The sequence below is a fragment of the Cynocephalus volans genome, chromosome 5 (assembly GCF_027409185.1).
Source record: "Cynocephalus volans isolate mCynVol1 chromosome 5, mCynVol1.pri, whole genome shotgun sequence".
Taxonomy (NCBI): Eukaryota; Metazoa; Chordata; class Mammalia; order Dermoptera; family Cynocephalidae; genus Cynocephalus; species Cynocephalus volans.
This window is the reverse complement of record NC_084464.1, coordinates 93,146,793-93,164,294: the sequence shown is the minus strand read 5'-3', so window position 1 is coordinate 93,164,294 and position 17,502 is coordinate 93,146,793. Positions and strand designations below refer to the sequence as shown.

The 17,502-nt window shown below is 36.4% G+C and overlaps 1 protein-coding gene across 1 annotated transcript in view; it reads left to right on the top strand.

Annotated features, from left to right (window-relative positions):
- Positions 1 to 8,185, top strand: part of RRAGD (Ras related GTP binding D) — a 39,282-nt gene extending 31,097 nt beyond the window's left edge. Inside the window, exon 7 of the mRNA XM_063096484.1 lies at positions 5,270 to 8,185. Within this exon, the coding sequence (XP_062952554.1) occupies positions 5,270 to 5,421 (152 nt within the window). The 3' untranslated portion in view covers positions 5,422 to 8,185. The remainder of the gene's footprint in view (positions 1 to 5,269) is intronic.
- Positions 8,186 to 17,502: the final 9,317 nt, after the last annotated feature.

The following is a 17,502-nucleotide window of genomic DNA, read 5'->3' as shown; positions in this document are numbered from 1 at the left end:
GGTATTTGATTTCTCTTCAGCCTTCATACACTCTTAAGTTTTCAAAACACAGGGATGGTATCATGATTCTGAAAAGGGAAGTCACGGATATACTTAGGTTCATTTTCTCCCTACTATCTAAACTAGGAAATGCCAGCTTACTGATGTGGTCTGGGATTTTTGTTAGTAGCGAAAGTATGTTTTACCAATTTATTGGGTAAAAAAATTCCCAATAAAGTGGCAATAGTAACATTTACTGAAATAGTCTTTTTTTCCCCTTATAAACAATATATATTCATTATAAAAAGGCCTTGAAAATTTAGGAAAGTATAAAGAACAAAATAAAACCAATTATTTCACTATCTAGAGCTAAACCCCATGTTAAATCTCTGGGGTTTTCTTTCTCCCTCCTTCTTTCCTTCTCTCCCTCTCTTTCTCCTTACTTTCCTCTCTTCCTTCATCCCCTTTTTTCTTCTTTGCAACAAAACTGGGGCCATATTGCCTATGTAGTTTTATATCCTGTTGTTTTTACTTGTTTATATCATGAAATTTTCCTAATTCATTGCCATAAAAACATAGTTTAGATTTTTCTTTTTATTGCAAAAGTAATAAATTCATTTAAAACATTAAGAAATAGCAAGCAAAAAAAAAAAATAATTGATAAGCTTCTCACTCAGATAACTACTCTTAACATTTCCTGTATAACTTCCCAGACCTTTTCCTGCATATTTATATACATACTTCTTAAAAAAACTATGAGATTGTATCATAAGTACTACTTTATAACCTTCACTTAAATTATTACAGACATCTTTCCAATTCAGTCTTTTTTTACCACATCATTTTAATGTTTGTTAGATTCTTCTATTTTTAGACATTTATATTGTTTCTAGATTTTGATGTTATAAATAATGATCTTTTTTTGCATAAAATTTGTGTGCATTTTTGATTATTTCCTCAGGGAAAATTTCAAGTGGAATTACTTAGATCAAAAAGGTAGGCACATTTTGGTGGCTTCTAATGCATATTACCAAAATGTTCTTCAGAAAGATTTTATATGTTTATGCTATAAGAATATGAGTGTGTTCATTTTGCTGTGATCCTATCAATATTGGGTACAGTATTAGTATTTTAAAAAGCTGATAATTGAAAACTGGTATATCATTCAAATTTACATTTCCTTGCTTCTTAGTGAAGTTGTGTATTTTTCCTGTGTTTACTGTTACTGACAAAATTGCCTTTTGTGTACTTTGCTCTCAAAACTTTTAATTAAATAGTGTTCATCTTTTACTCTTTGTTTTTATCTTGCTGAAAGAACAGGTTGTATAGTAGACTCATGGAATTTTTAATGTAGGACTGTACTTTATTTCACCCTTTCATTTTACTGATGATTTTATTCAAGCCTTGAAATTATAAGTGACTTTCTCCCAAGGTCACACTACCAGTATGTGGCAGTCAGGGCTAAAGATTGCTGGGCTTTCCTCTATATAGAGCCAGTTGTGTGTATGTGTGTGTGTGTGTATGTGTGTGTGTGCGTGTTTGTGTTTGGTATATGTGTATGTTTAACCATTATACATATTATTTCCTTGGTTAAAGATATTTTCCAAATTCATTTGTTATTAATATTTAATATTGATTTTGGAAGCTAAGGAAAATAAAAGTAATGCAAATAGTACTACAGCCCCCAAAACATGAAGGCTGGCATCAGGTCCTAAAATTTAACGAACATTAGAGTCAACCTGGAGGGCATGTTTATTTTGAACTGACTTTAGACTTAACAGAAAAGTTGCAAAAATCATACATATTTTTCACGTATCCCTCATCTAGCATCCCCTAACGTTAACATCTTACATACTGTAGTTCAGTTATCAAAACTAGGGAATTACATTGGTATACTATTGATTAAATTATAGACCTTACTCACTTTTCACCAGTTTTTCCACAAACGCTTTTTCTGTCCCAGAATCCCAAACTTGATTTAGTTATTTCTTCTAGTCTCCTCCAATCTGTGATAGTTCCTTGTCTCTTGTGTCCTTGACACTTTTGAAGAGTACTGACAATTATTTTGTCCCTCACCTTTTGTTTGTCTGATGTATTTACACAGTTGGAATAAGACTATGCACTTTGGCATTCGTAATACCTGCCAGAAATGATGTGTGTCCTTCTCAGTGCTCACATTAAGTGCTATATAATGCCGACATGTCTTATCACGAGGGATGCTAACCTTGATCTAGTTAAGGTAGCGTCTGCCAGGTTCTTCCACTGTAAAGTTCCTAAAGTTAATAAATACTTTCCAATTGTGCAACTTCTGTTTCTCCTTAAACTTTTGCCCACTAATTTTAACATCCATCTATGGTTGTGGAATTAAATTTTAGTGGGAACTTATCATGTGGATCCTTGGTAAATTATTCCTAAACCACCTAGGTGGGATCATCTCTGAAGGTAGACAGATTTTGTGGAATTTATTAAACTAACTAGAAACCTAGGTATTAGTTTTTATGTTGTAACTAAGAAATGTAAGTAAATAGGAAAACTTAATGGTTAATCTCATTGTGTTTAACTTGTGTGTTTTTGAGGGTGACCAACTATCTCCATTGGCCTGGGCCTGAGAGGGCTCCTGGGACAGGAGAACTTCAGTGCTAAAACTGGGAAAATCCCTGGCAAATGGGATGATTTGGTCACCCTAGCAATCATGTAGTTATCTTTAAAGAGAACTTAATGCTTGTAAATGATGCAGTAGTTTGATTTGTTTATCGCTTTAATCTCAAGGTGCTGATAATCAGCACTTGTTGATTCGTTTTCCTCACATTGGTCTCTGTGTTAGTCCGTTTCTGTTGCTTATAACAAAATACCTGGAACTGGGTAGTTTATAAGAAAATGAGGAGGTGGGAAAGGGGGAGGTGGAGGGGGGTTAGCAAGAAATTAGTTAAGGGTCGCAAAGATTGATTACGTTTTGTAAACATGAGTATACTAATCATACTGATTTGATCACCACATTTTGTATACATGTATTGATATTCAAATCTGGACCCTACAAATATATATAATCGTTTCAATAAAAAAAAAGAAAATGAAATTTATTGTGTACTGTTTCTGAAGCTGGGAAGTACAAAGTCCAGGGAACACATCTGGTGAGGGTCTTGGTGGTGGCGATAGTGACTCAGGGGTCTCACATGGCAGAAATGGCAGAGCAGAGAGAGACTAACCTCTTATGTGCTCTTCTTTTAAAGCCTTCAGAACCATACCCATGACCACTACTATTTATCCATTCACTACGGCATGGTCCTACAATCTAATCACCTCTTCAAGCCCCTACCTTTCAATTACTATAATAGTATTTCCTACTTTCAGCAGTTACAGTGGGGATTTAAGCTTCAGTGAGGTTGTGGGGACATCCAGTCTACAGCAGTCTGCTTTTGAGTTTTCATTAATGATCTCCATGACTGCTTTGGCAGAAAAGAGAGGATTGAAATCAAATGTATATTATATGTATCTTGGGAAGGGGAATGGTTAAAAAATATAGATATCTGGGCCATCCTCCAAATGGTTAGAGTTCATGAGAGAGGGGCCTAGGGTTTGTTAATTTTTAAAGTTCCCTCGGTGTTTTTCATATGCAGCTAGGATTGAGAACCATTGAAAGAGTAGGATGTGGGACTGTATTAACTAATTGATGGTGAAGATTGTTTATTCTGTTCATTTCTCTGTTCTTGTATTTTCAGTGGCCTTTAATGAAAGGGTTGGAATAGTGAACACATTCTTTTTTCAAGGCTAGTCAAGTGAAGCAGTGGGAGTGGAGAAGGAACAAAGAAATCTGTAACTGGTTGTGATCAATTAGCTGCAAACACTTTTTATGAATGCTTAACTTTCTTTAAAAACCTCAGTGGTGAACTTTTACTTTTTTACTTTTAAAATTTAGATTGCAGCAAGATTATTGTTACATTTTGGAATGTGCAAAGATGAGTAAGTTAATATTTGTCAAGAACTATTAACAGGATATCTCTAAAATTTCCCAAGTTGAGTATTTAATTGTACCCTTCTCACTGAACCAAATTCCTTTAGCTAAGCTTTCTTCCTAAGGCAGTTTGTTGCAGGAATAAGCAGAGGATTTTAAGGTCGTTCTCACATCTTTTATATTCCCACTGCATAAAATCACTTCTTTGCTTCTTGTTTATTTCTTATTTCTTTCCCCCTGATTGCCTCATTGGTCTTTTCTTGAGGAAATCATCTCCTGGTTTTATTGCACTCGTGGTTCACTATCTGCAGAAGCAGCAGTGGGCACCACTGAGAGTTGTTCCTGCTCCTGGAAGCTGAGATGGTATTTTTTTCCCCCAGTGCACTTGCAGTTAGTTGTGTAACTAGTTTGAAGAATTTCATCCTTGGCTGGAGTCCCAATTCTTTCTTTGGAAGGGACTCTGGAAGCATCACCTGGCAGAATGGAAATAGTTGTTTGGTCTAGTTATTTTAATAAATTTAAAGATAGTAAATAGAACCAACAACCTTATCCTAATTGTTGTAAAAAGTGCGCTCAACACTTTTATGAATTAATGGTAATGAGAAAAATGCACTCCTCAAGACTTTGAATTATTTTTTATTCTGTTATACTTTTGTGCTACTGATTTATTTCTGAAAACACGAGAAGATTCTCTACTATTTAACCATTTAAAATTTATTTAATATTGAAAAGCTGGGAGTGTCATTGGTTGTTGAATTCCAGTGCTTGGAGTTGACATGGAGTTGATATGAGGTGACTGTTACTCTAAAATCAGAGACTTTGCATTCCCTACAATTTATGAGAATGGTTTAAATATAATAGATATTCAGTAAATATTTATTGATTGATAAATCGATGGATACTGTGACTTTTAAGATCTCAGCCACACTCCAAGTCAGGGTCTGCCAACACTCAGAGTCAATTTAATAATGCCTTTTGGGGGAGAAAATTTTTCTCTAAAGATTTATGTTAATTGTAAGAAACCTTTAATTCTGAAAGGTAAAAAAAATGTGCCGTTCAGTGGTTTTTGAAATCTTTTACACCTTTGAAAATGTGGTATGTACTCTGGAACCTTGCCCCAGGGAAAAACCTACCTTTACAAACAAGACTTTGCCTGCAATTCCTGGAAGTTTCCTACAATTCCTGAAGCCCAGCTGCTGACCTCCAGAAAAATTTGTGCCTCTTAAGTGAAGGTCACTCCTCTACCAACCACTACTGGCTTGTACTGGCTGTGGCTGACATTAAAAGATGGAGCTTATTTCTCCATGACATTTATAATATTTTTGTTCTCTTCTCCAGGGCTTATTGACTATAATTTTCATTGCTTCCGGAAGGCCATCCATGAAGTTTTTGAGGTGAGAATGAAAGTGGTGAAATCTCGAAAGGTTCAGAATCGGCTCCAGAAGAAAAAAGGAGCCACCCCTAATGGGACCCCTAGAGTGCTGCTGTAGGTGAAGTTACAGTAATATCTTTTGAAATCAGACCTTTTTGATGAGGCACCATGTTGCACTAAAGGAAGAGGAAGAAGGAGATTGAGACACATGACATGGATTTGTTGTAAAAAAAAAAAAAAATAATAATAATAATTCCTGCAACCCTCTTGATCTTCTCTTTTTTAAATAAAGTAAGCACTTTGAAGCAAAAACTTGTATATTAACAATGAAGTGAAATCCACTGTACTTTCATTACACTAATGTAAACTTTTATGGTCTGTAGTCAGAAAAATCCCATGTGAGAACTGCCAGGAACTGTACATATTTTGCACTTTTTCATGTTTTTTTCTCATTGAACTGAACTTTGATAAAACAACTTTTCTAAGCTTTTTTCTGTACTTGGTGTCAATGTCATGCATACTGTAATCCATATCCATATGGCAATCAAATTAATCAAATAGCGATGCATTGGTAATGACTTTTTGTAAATTTGAGAATATTTGCTACCAATTGTTGAGAAAAATCATTTTTCAGTGGAGCTGGAACAGATTGGGGCTGCAAACTCCAGGAGCAATAAGATCCCCAGTGTATAACAGGTGTAAACAGGCATTTTGTAGAATAATGTTAGTACTACACTTAACTAAAAATTGCTATAGCTGTGGCTGTGCTTCCCTGCTCAACAGTTTTTATGAAGCTCTTTACCTCAACACACATCTCTATAATCACTTCATACAGAGAGGTTATTTCTTTTTGCTTCATTACTATTCTTTAGAATCTTTGGGACCAAATTTCCAAAATGGTGCCAATCATTGGAGAGAAACGAGAATGTCACTGAATTGCAGGGTTTCTAGAGGCTTTTCTATACCTGCCACTCAGGGCTAAAATAACATAAGAAGCCAAGAGGTTTCCCAAATGTAAGTGATTGGCAACTGTAGACTAAATACATACACACACGCACGCAGTTCTGTGTATTTGACCCCTGTGAGATGGCCTGTTCTTGTGCTACATTTAAACTGTTTATGTAGGACCAGTTTTTTATTGCTTCATGACCACAGTGAATGGAGCTGATCTCAGATCTCCGCCATGGAGCTTAATCCTTTCAGTCATATTTGTCACCTTTGAGTCTCCTTTTCCTCTGTGAAAATGAGCCTTGTGTACTCCACCAGTTCCTACGTTATGAGGGAGCTAGGGCTCAACTTGCCACCAGTGTGCTCTGTGAGGCTGAAGAGCCATCCTGAAAACCCCTAATGGTCAGTGGGAAAAGGATGGCTAGAGGAGGCATTAAGTTAGCTGTGTGTATAATTGTTTCTATGAAGTTCTTTCACTTACGTGTACTTTAGACTAACAGGAAATGAGTCCTAAATCTACCCCTACACCAAAACCTTTCCAAGTAGATAATTCTATGTCTATCCCAAACGTTAGCAGATTAAGGCATGTTTGTGGGACATTAGAAAATAACGTTTTATAAAAAATCAGAGCCTCCTAGGGACATCAAAGCTGGTTCTAGCAAAATATATAAAATCCCTAAAACACTTGTCCTTGAAGCTATCTCATTTCTATCTGTGGCATCTTTCTGTCATCTCTCTTCTCTCTCCCCAAGTCCTATTCCTTTGAAGTTGGTAAGATAAATTTAAGATGGTAGTAGCTGATTGGAGTTTAAGGTTTGAGACTCCCAAGGGTCTGTGCATTTTGGAAGAAGATTTCTAAAAATCATTAAGGTGCCCTAACTCCCTTCATCCTGATTCCTACTCAATCCTGATGGGTAGGAAACCAGGGTTCCAGGGAATCTTTTCCCTAATTTCTGGAGCTAAACCCTGTTGGACCTTTCCCAACAGGACTGGCACATATGCGTTATTCTTATAAATCTATTCTCTAATATTTTTTACAGAATGTTTCCCTTTGAATAAGCAAATAAAGAGAATCAGTTTTCTAATGAAACTTTATCCTCAAGGTAGAGACATTTACCTATCTGGTAAATCACACATTACATAGGTATATATTATTATAACCAGGTGGAGCTTCCATTTTTAAGATGGGTATATGATGGGTTTTTGTTAAAATGTGCCTTAAAAAGCCTATTACTTCAAGAGCAAATGATTCTTTGGGGGAAAGGCAAAAAATAATCCTATGACATAGGACCCAAGTTCATGGTAATAAGTGTACACTTTGATTAATCACATGCTAATATAGATTACTGCCTCAAACTTTGTGTGTGTGGCAATGACCTCTTAATTAAGAAAAGATGCAGGAGTTATGTCTAAGCGTTCAGTTTTTCAAGTTTGTGCTATTGGAATTGTAACATCTCTTCAAGTCCTTTTGCATTTTATTTTTGATATGTAAGTTAGCTTACTGCAATGTGTATGGCCACATTTATGCTATCAATACAGAGCCCAAATTCATGGCTACAGTGAGTGCACTGGAACATTTTTGGTCAGTTTTAAGGGTTGAGAACTTGATCTGCAGGTTTCTAGAGTAGGGCAGTATTTTGCCTTTTGAGTCAATTAGAACTTCTGTGTAGAAGTGAGACTCTGAATTATCTTCAGTGATGTAGATTAGTGTAAATGACTAGGTGGAGTGTGTTTAAAGGAATGTAAATTTTAAAAACTCACAGTGTTATTTTGTGAAAATAATATATTTTGGACCCTTAAATATAAAATGACTAAAATCAAAGCAATATGAGTTTTGTTATATATGGGTTATATACCAACTCTGTTTGAAACATATTCCAGAAGAACAGCTGAACTGTCTTGATTATTAAAGTACGGTGTACATTTGACTTGAACAGACTGGATTTAATTTGTAATCAAGTATAGTATATGTTTTACTTTAAGCGATACATCATTTAGAACTGCTTACAAGAGTGTGAACTGCCAACTTAAAAGCGTATGTCATGTGTTGATAATTTGGTAAGGCTTTCATTTTATTTCAAGCACATTCATAACAGCATTCTGGAAGTAGAATGGTCTCTTCAGTGAAAAGGAAGTATGGTCTTTTGTATTTGTGAGGTTGTTTACTATGCACATATATTACTGTTTCATTGGCCTTGTTAGATCCATTAGTAACATTTGTTTGTCTTGATTAACCAGCTCTCATTTTATGGAAATGAGGATAAATTTCTTTATTTAAATTGAACTTACACTTTTATTTTTAAATGCTCTTATATCTCCATATTTTGATGGGGACATGCTGTTAGGACTATAGAACTGTTATTTCAGTAAACTTCAGATACTACTTCTTGCTGCGCTGGCCCTAATCCCCTACTCATCTGCAAATTGTTTTCCTAACAGTCTATTTTATCATTCCTTCTTTTGCTTAGTAAGATTCCACTCTACAGTGACCTTTATAGATCCCCTAGGAGTGCTCCGAGAGGGCTAGCATTAGATACTATATCTTAAATATGAAATCATGTTTCTGAATGGAAAACCTGATCTGAAATAATTATTTTCAAGATTTTTAAACAGTGGCAATAGTTTAAGAAAAAGAAAATGTTACCTTTAGCAGAATTGTTTAATAATAATGTTTGAGTACACACAATCTGCCAGGCACTTCTCTGAAGTGCTTTTTCATAACTAATCCTCATAAATCTATAAGTACTGTTATCATTTCTGTTTTATATATGTGGCAACCAAGGCCAAAGAGATGAAACAACTTGGTTAAGATCTTATAGCTAGTAAGACACAAGGCTAGAAATCTGACTTGAGAGCCCACCCTCTCAAGTACTACTATAAGCAGCTTCACCAAATGTCTCTTTAAATGCCCTCCTTACAAATACAAAGGGGGGCACTTGGAGTTTAGGATTTTCTGTTGCATGGGCTTAAATGCTGTTATATTTAATAAGAAATACCTATTCTCACACATGCTTCCCTTGCATATTTATAGAACCAGTAGAAGCAGTCTTCTAAACATACTTCACTCAGAGAAGAAAGTCAACAAAGATTGTGTTTTTCTTCCCAATCTATTTAATAACTAATGACAAAGATAATATTAACAAGAGTGTTTAAATATCAGAAGAAAATTTAAATATCCTTTACAGTCATTTGGTTTTCTAATAGGCAATAGTATATTAAATTCTGAGAAAATGAAGGCAAAATAGCCTTTGGTCTTAGCTGTATTCAGCCTTTTACCTTGAGTTCTCAGAATGGGTAACAGTGACTTATGGAAAATAAAACACTGATCTGAACTAAAATTCAGAAGGGTACATTTCAATCCTAATCCTTTTTTGAGCTTCAGACCTATATGTAAAATGGCCACTAGTATACCTTTGCTGGAATGTTCTATAAGCAGAGCCTCAAATCTAACATGTCTAAAATTGACTTCCCTCTCACTAAATCTTCTGCGATGGTGTGACTTTCCTCCCTAGCATCCCTGCCAGACACTTGGGCCTCATTCTTGACTCCTCCCTCCTGTTTACCTCCTACAATTAATTAATCAGTTCTTTCAGCTCAGCCTTACAAATGTCTATTGAATCTGTTCTATCTCATCTGCCACTATCCTGGTTCAATCATTTCCTCTTAGGGATCTCATAGCCTCTTAACCATTGTCTTTCCACTCCACCCATCCATTCCATTCACACAAGACCCAGAGTGACCTTTCTAAACCACCACAATTCTGACCTCTTCATGCCCTTGCTTGATACCCTCGAGTAGCTCTTCATTACTCTTAGATATCAGCCCAAACTCCTCAATGAAGTTTAAGGACCCTGCCTCCCTGGTCCTTACCTACCTCCAGCCTTGGCTCATCCTCCCTTAACAAAGCTGGACAAGCATGCCCACACAGTATGTGGTAAATAAAAGGAGCTGTGAGTTTTGAATCCTTTCTTTGTATTCATTCCTTTTCTGAAGGAAACTACAATTTTCTTTCATCCAAGAAATATTTACAGGGCACCTATCATATACCAGATACTATGCTAGTAAAATAGCTTTAAGGCAGATACTGGCATTTTAATATCTAAAAATAATAGAAAGGATTTTAATATCTAAAAGTAATAGAAAATAAACTAATTTGAGGTAGACCCTTACAGGTGTCAGTTTTTAGAACTACAGTTGTGTAGGACTTTACCACCCTCCAGAAAAGACTATGGATAGTAATAACTAGCATCCAAGAAGTTGGGTAGATCAATAGCTATATTTAGTATTATTAACTTAAGACTAAAAATACTATAAAAAGTAGGTTGTAAAAGTGGAAATGTTTATTGAAGTAGTGCCTTTCCTTGTAATTAAGAGGTGAATTCTCTTGAAAGTATGTTTTAAATGTTATTTTAATGTTCATACTTTTCTAACTTAATACATATGAAATCAGTGTCATTTCTAGAATTAGATTTAATTAAAAGTTTATTTTACTGTTTGTACTCTTCAGTCTGTATGAGTGTTGCCTAAGGTGGATATTTATGTTCTCGCAGTTTGTTGACATGAGGAATAGTAGAATATATGAGAAGAAACTGATGGTAGAATATAGGGCAAATGCAGAGCTCTTTTAGATCATTTAGAATTTTGGAAGGCTGGGAGATATTGGCCTATCAGGTCCTCAGAAGGTCTATTTTTATCATAAGTTACATTTAAGTTCAGGCAAGGATCTTTTTTGGTCGGTGGGGGCAGCTGGTCAGTAAGGAATTCTGAATCCTTGACCTTGGTGTCACCAGCACCAGGCTCCCTAAAGGTAAGCTAACTGGCCAGCCCCAGGCAGTGGTCTTACTTCAGCTGTAACATCAGTATCTTTGTTGTTTTCTATAATAGGCATGGTAAAGTGAAAATTAAGGCTTAATTTTAAAGATAATTTCAAATTGTATTATATTCCCCCAAGGAACAATTCAATTCCATGATTAAAAGAAGAAAAAGAATTCCAAATAACGTCTTTAGGACTAGTCCAGTAAATACCAGTCAATAGTCTTTTTCTACAGAATATTGCATTTTTGGTTTTAATAACTGATTTAGCAGTTAAAGCTGAGATGGAGTCTGGTTCTCATATTCAATCTTGAAAAAATAAACTCTTAAACAGCAGAACGTTCATCTGAATTCTTACACCCTAAGCAATGTGTGAATGGTATGTAAAACTGCCCTGAGACAATACTGTAGGAGCTGACCCTTTATGAAATCCATTTTAAACTTTTTGTTATTGTTCTGAGCCACAATAAATACTGTTCACATTGCAAATTCACACACTTATACTTACAAATATTACTTTTAAAAAAATCTTATTAACAATATCCTTTCTACTCTGCAATGCATTCTGGTATTTTCTCTTTCATTTCCTTTTTTAAAAAGATCTCACAGTCCACTAAGGGTCACAGTCTGCAGTTTATAAAGCAGTGCTAGAGTGAACCTACTGACAGGATCAGAGGTACCTGAGAACTTTCTTTATAGCCTAAAATATTTTCCTTCTTTCTTTGTTAATTCAAGGTCTTAACAGCTGGGAAATTCTAAGTAAGTTTTTGAATTCTTCTTTCATTTAAAGGGCTTTGTACTGTGTTTACTAGAGCAGTTTTACTTTTCATTGCCATCCTTGGATATTTTTGTATGCCAGATTGTCTTAGGGGTGAGGGGGTTAAGGGGGTTGCAAGCCTCAGCAGATCATCTTTACTAGAGAACCTATCCTTTACTATATGATAATTAACTTTATTTGGAGTATAGTGACTTATGAGCTCATATCTAACTCCTGCGGGGTCCTTTGTTAATTCAGATGACATTGGTCCTATCTAGTACCAAGAATCCATGAGTTTGCCCTTTTGTGCAATTTTGACACTCCCAAGAACCAGCTGGATACGGTGCTTTCCCATGAAAGGGATCAAGCTACTCCACTCAGGGTGGATGAGGGTATTAACTGGCATCCTGCTTCCTCAATCTTTACTAATAAGTTCCTGGGGCAAGTGGGATCATTCTAATTTCCCAAAACCCAGAGTTGTAAAGCTAAGGCCCCTCTCCTGAATGGCCATGTACAATAGAGCAATTTAGCCTTCAGTCCCATGCTAACCTTTACCACCATAGTGGAGAATTCCATTCCTACAAGCTACTTCTGTTTGCCTCCTTTCATTGCCTAAGCCCCTTAGGTTGCTGTCCAACTGTTTTCTGTCTCCAGCCTTACAGAGAGCTAAGCCCTGTAGTACTCAGCCTTCCTCAACTAGATAGTCAGTAACCTGGAACTAACTCTGGACTTCTCCCAGACCTTTTACAAGGTGGCCTTGGTAATTAGGCTTTTGTTTCCCCTCCTTGGGAAGCAGGGCAGTAAAGGGCCTGACTGGGGAAGACCATCCTAGTCCTGTATATCTTTCCATTTCAGTGGGAGAGGAAGGTACTGGGTTTAAATGGTGTCACCAATTCACATAATACTGTTTCATTTAATGCTCTAGGCCAGTACTTTCCAAAGTTATTTTAAGGATCATCTAGGGTACTTAAAGATGCAGAATCCCATCCCTGTCCCAGTCTTCTTGAGTCAGAATCTCTAGGGAGGAATGTGGGAAACTGTATTTTAAATAAGCACCCTAGGCAATTCTTATAATTTGGGAGAAATTGTTTTCCCTATAGTTGTTAAAAGGGATAGGGAAGGGAGATGGGGAGGGATTAGGATTGAAATCACCTAGGGGAGTTTTTCTGACTCCCCAACTCCAACATAAACATAGACATTAATATACATATATATCTGAAATGTCTTTTTCCAACTTGATTATACACCTTTAAAAAATCTACACTATTTAATCTACAATTTACTTGTAAGCTTTTATGGATGTAAATTAGGTAATTTTAAGTATATTTAAACCAGTTATTAATTTAGATAATTAAATACTTATTTACATTTAATGTCACAAATTTACAAAATGGAATTAATTTAGAAAAATTGCTTTTTTCTCAAACAATTTTTTTCAAATTCTTCACATGCATCTTCTACAGCCGGGTCTTTATCATCATTGGAGCATTTTGAATCATCTAACAGTTCCCATCTAGTCATTTAAGATAGAACATAGTTTAAAGTAAGTAGGATACTAACAGTATTTAGATTTTACTGTCACAAAAACCGTTTGTTAAACATTAGGACAGTTTTTTTTCCTTCACATTCACAATCTCTACAAATAAGTACATGTATTTCTCTGTTCAATGATTATTTAATAATGATCTCCAACATTGTTCTCCAAGGTCATACCCTGGAGATAGTTAATAAATATGCCTTTGCCTTTTTCCTCCTTGATTTTGTTAGGTGACCTTTATAAGATAGAAAACTGCCATTGCTTGAGGCCCTTTCAAGACATATTGTCTTCCTGAAGATTACTTTGTTCAAAAAGGACAAAGTAAAGGCAAAAATATAAAGTGATTCTCTTTTCTGAGATGATATTTTTGGAAAAATTTTGCTATTTTGGGATATATGGTATATGTTATTATTTAAGAACATCTGTACCTAAACCCAACTTCAACTCCCCAGGGAAGTTAAACTGGTGCTAGAAGGCAGATAGATTGTGGCAAAGCTGCATCCACTCATTGTTTAGTGCTAAAAGAATAAATTGTAGGGAAGTCCAAGATTGCTTTTTTAGAAGGCGATGATTTGGTTATCATTCAAAGTTTGCCTACGATTGCAAACTGGATTTTAATGGGAAGCAGTCCTAAGGTTGTTTATTTGTTCTAAAGATATTAATAATCCTGCCAAAGTGCCCTGTGGCTGCAGAATTACTGTAAGTTCCATAATTCATGTATATGCTGAGCATTGTCTGTAGACTGAAGAATGTTTCACATATCTATGAACTATTATTTTTTGGAAATTTGTGGATGCTATAGTGATAAAATACAAATTTGTTTTAAAGTAATGAACTCAGTAATTTTTGCCTTTCTGCATTTTTCCAATGAATAGAAATGGAAATTGCTCTTATGGTGGGCAGCAGGGTTCTAAGATACTCAGGTTAGTTTGTAGTTGACCACGTTTCATCAATTAGCAAGTAGCTAAAAGGTGTCCAGAGAATGACAAATTGGGGTGACAGGTTATGGGACACAAGAAAAGAGGCATAGGCAGAGTCGCAAAGGGGCAGTGACCTGAAAAGCTATTAAAAGAGGACTCAGGAGGGACAGAGAAGACACAGCAGTGCCACAGCTGCCTGCTAGCACATCTCAAAGTGCCTGTCCTCTCCCCCAAAGCAACAGTTTTATCTTAGTTGCAGGTGCTTCCTTTAAGGCTAAACTTAGAAAATGAAATAACTCTTGTCAAACTCATCAGTTCATCAGAAGTTAAGGACGAAGGAAGATAGGTATTGTCATCTTTGTTACTAATTTTTTTTTTAAAAAGCACCTTTAAATTATGAAAAACAAAAAAATGCATTCCATGTAACTAAAGCAAAAGCACAATACTAAGCAGGTTTCTTTTTCCTCATCCCTAATACCAAGAGCTGTAATTTTGTGGGAGATGTCAAATAATTCAAAGCTATGGAAGCAAATTAGGTCTCAAAAAAAAAAAAAAAAATTAAAGACACAGTAAAATTATTTTAATGTTGCAAACAACTATATCATATTTAGAAAACACTTCTTTGCTTATTCACAGGAAAAATCTTTTAAAATGGGAAATTGTGCACTACAAATCATCTGGTGGATGTAAACTACTAAACCAGTACTCTAAGCACTCCATTGCGTTTCAGATATACTTATTGATATCTCTCTACAATATTCTCTACTGATATATATAGTATTAGAAAAGTATTAAAACAATGTGCATGTAAGACTTATCTTGAAATAGCAGAAGCTGAGAGGGGGGAAAAAAAGGCATTTTCTTTCCTGGATCTCTCAGACAGCCACCAGATGGGAAGCAAAAGCTAGCTAGTAGACCTGCAATGCAGTAAGGTGGGGCATGCAAAAAACAAAGAGCTCCATCTTGTGTGACATTTTTATTCGGGTAACCAGAGTTTAAGCTTGTGTCCCTGATAATGATGTAACCAGCATCTCCACTACATTAATACCAGCTACATCCCTGTGAAGAAATGTCTCATGTTTTTTATTAACTAATGCGAACGGGAAATTCTGGGGGAAAAACAGGAAAAACTATGGCAGGTGTTTCTTTTTTTCCTGAAAAATAAAAAAAACTCTATTATAAAATAGTCAAAGTAATTAATAAAATGTTTACAATAAAGTCCATATATGGCTTTCTAAGATGTTTTTTTAAAAAATTTCACCATAGGAAAAATTGATGTAAAATTAGCCAATTTACACTGTCAATCTAAGTGATAATAGCACTGCTACTTGCAAAACAAGTAATCCAGTTAGCTGATTGCAGATATTTTTAGTATAGAAAAGTATATACAATGGGATTTCACCTCTTAAAAAGCCTTTGTTTATAAATACTGAAGGTAAATACACCAAAATATTAATCATGGCCATTTCTGAGTAGGAGGATTGTGGGAGATTTGCATTTTGTTCACAATCCAAATACTGAATAACAATCATTATTGCTTTTATAATCAAGAAAAAAAATTATTTTAAAAATAAGAAGGCTGGCCAGTTAGCTCAGTTGGCTAGAGTGTGGTGCTAACACCAAGGTCCAGGGTTCCATTCCTTTACCAGCCAGCTGCAAAAAAAAAAAAAAAGTTTTAAATGCTTAAGAATAAATATCTTAAAGTGTGATCAGAGAATGGTTCTGAGGTTCTAAGAAGCATTCCCTCTTTACAAATGGCAGAAAAAAGGCCTTGTGTGCCATAAGACAGCCTGATTCCTTTTTCAGAAGACCTGGATTCACATCAGTTTTCTTTCATTTTCTAGATAAATCATTAAAGCTTTTCTCGAATAAGTCACTGAAGCTTTTAGAATCTCTGTATAATAGATTTTGAAGTATTCAAACCAAATCAATCAATAAAAATCTAGAAAAATTTCCTTTAATCAATATAAGAAATATGCCAGGATAAGAACTTGTAGATGAAAAAACTGAGAACTTAAATAAATCACTTGGTTTCTCTGAGACCTCAATTATCATCATCTGCAAAATGGGTATAAATAATCTGTGCCATTGCCAAGGCTGTTATGAAGAATAAATGAGTTGATATATGTCAAATAGACCCTAAAAACTATAGCCCAGATCTTGCAAATGGCGGTGGAGAAGGGACCTGCCCTTAAACGGCTTTGAATTGCCTTCTAAAGAAAAGAGGAACTATATAGACCAAGGATTGTAGTTCTACGATTTTTAAGATCCCAAAACATTTTAAACTTTGTCTTTCGTCATTTTTGTTATCCTCTGAGCCTGCTTTAAGGGATTATTAAACATCTTAAAATGAAAAGGCGTTTCCTTTCGGAATACCAAATGTAAAAAAAAATTAAAATCCCAAATTTGATCTGGGATAGATCCTTATTGCCTGATGTAATTTATAACTTTCTTCTAAGAAGAAATAAGCATTCCTGTTAAAATATAAGCAACTTTTGGACAAACTTAAATTTTCTGGGGAAACTAGCTCCCTTCCCACCTAACCATCAGTCAAGAATCTAGTGACTTTTAACGTGGAATTACAGAATCTCCTACAGTGCCTAAAACGGTGTCTTGCACCTTATCACAAAAAATTGTTATAAAAATCCTACTCAATTCTCTTATCGCTGGTTCCCCTCCCCTCCCCGCCCCCCCCCAAACAAAAACAACAACAACCAAAAACTCCCAAACATCTACTGGACCTGAAAACAAAGCACTTCACAGACCCACGACCCAGGTCGCGGGAGGGCGGCCGGAGCCTTCCGAATTCTCAAAGGCCCGTGGGTCGGGCCGGGGCCGCTTCCGACCGCGCAGTTAGTTCCTCGGTGAAACCCGCGAGCACCGGGGACCCCGAATGTGCTGGGGAGAGGGGTCGACGAGGGCGCCGCCCGCCCCACCTGCTCTTGCAGGTCCCTGAGCGGGCTTCGCGGGCCCGGCGGCGGCCGCGGAGTGACCGACTGCCACGAAGCTACTGCCACGTCAGGGCAACTTCACAAAACCCGGGCGAGGAAGGGTGACGCCAGCCGGGCGGCCGCGGCAGGGTTGGGCCCGCGCGGCCAGACGAGGAGGTTGACCTGCAGCCCGGGCGCCCGCTTCAGCGACGCCCCGGCCGGCGCCGGCGCCTGCCCGGCCCTCAGGGAGGCGGGGGAGCAGCAGAGGAGGCGGCGCCATCGCGAAACGCGCGCC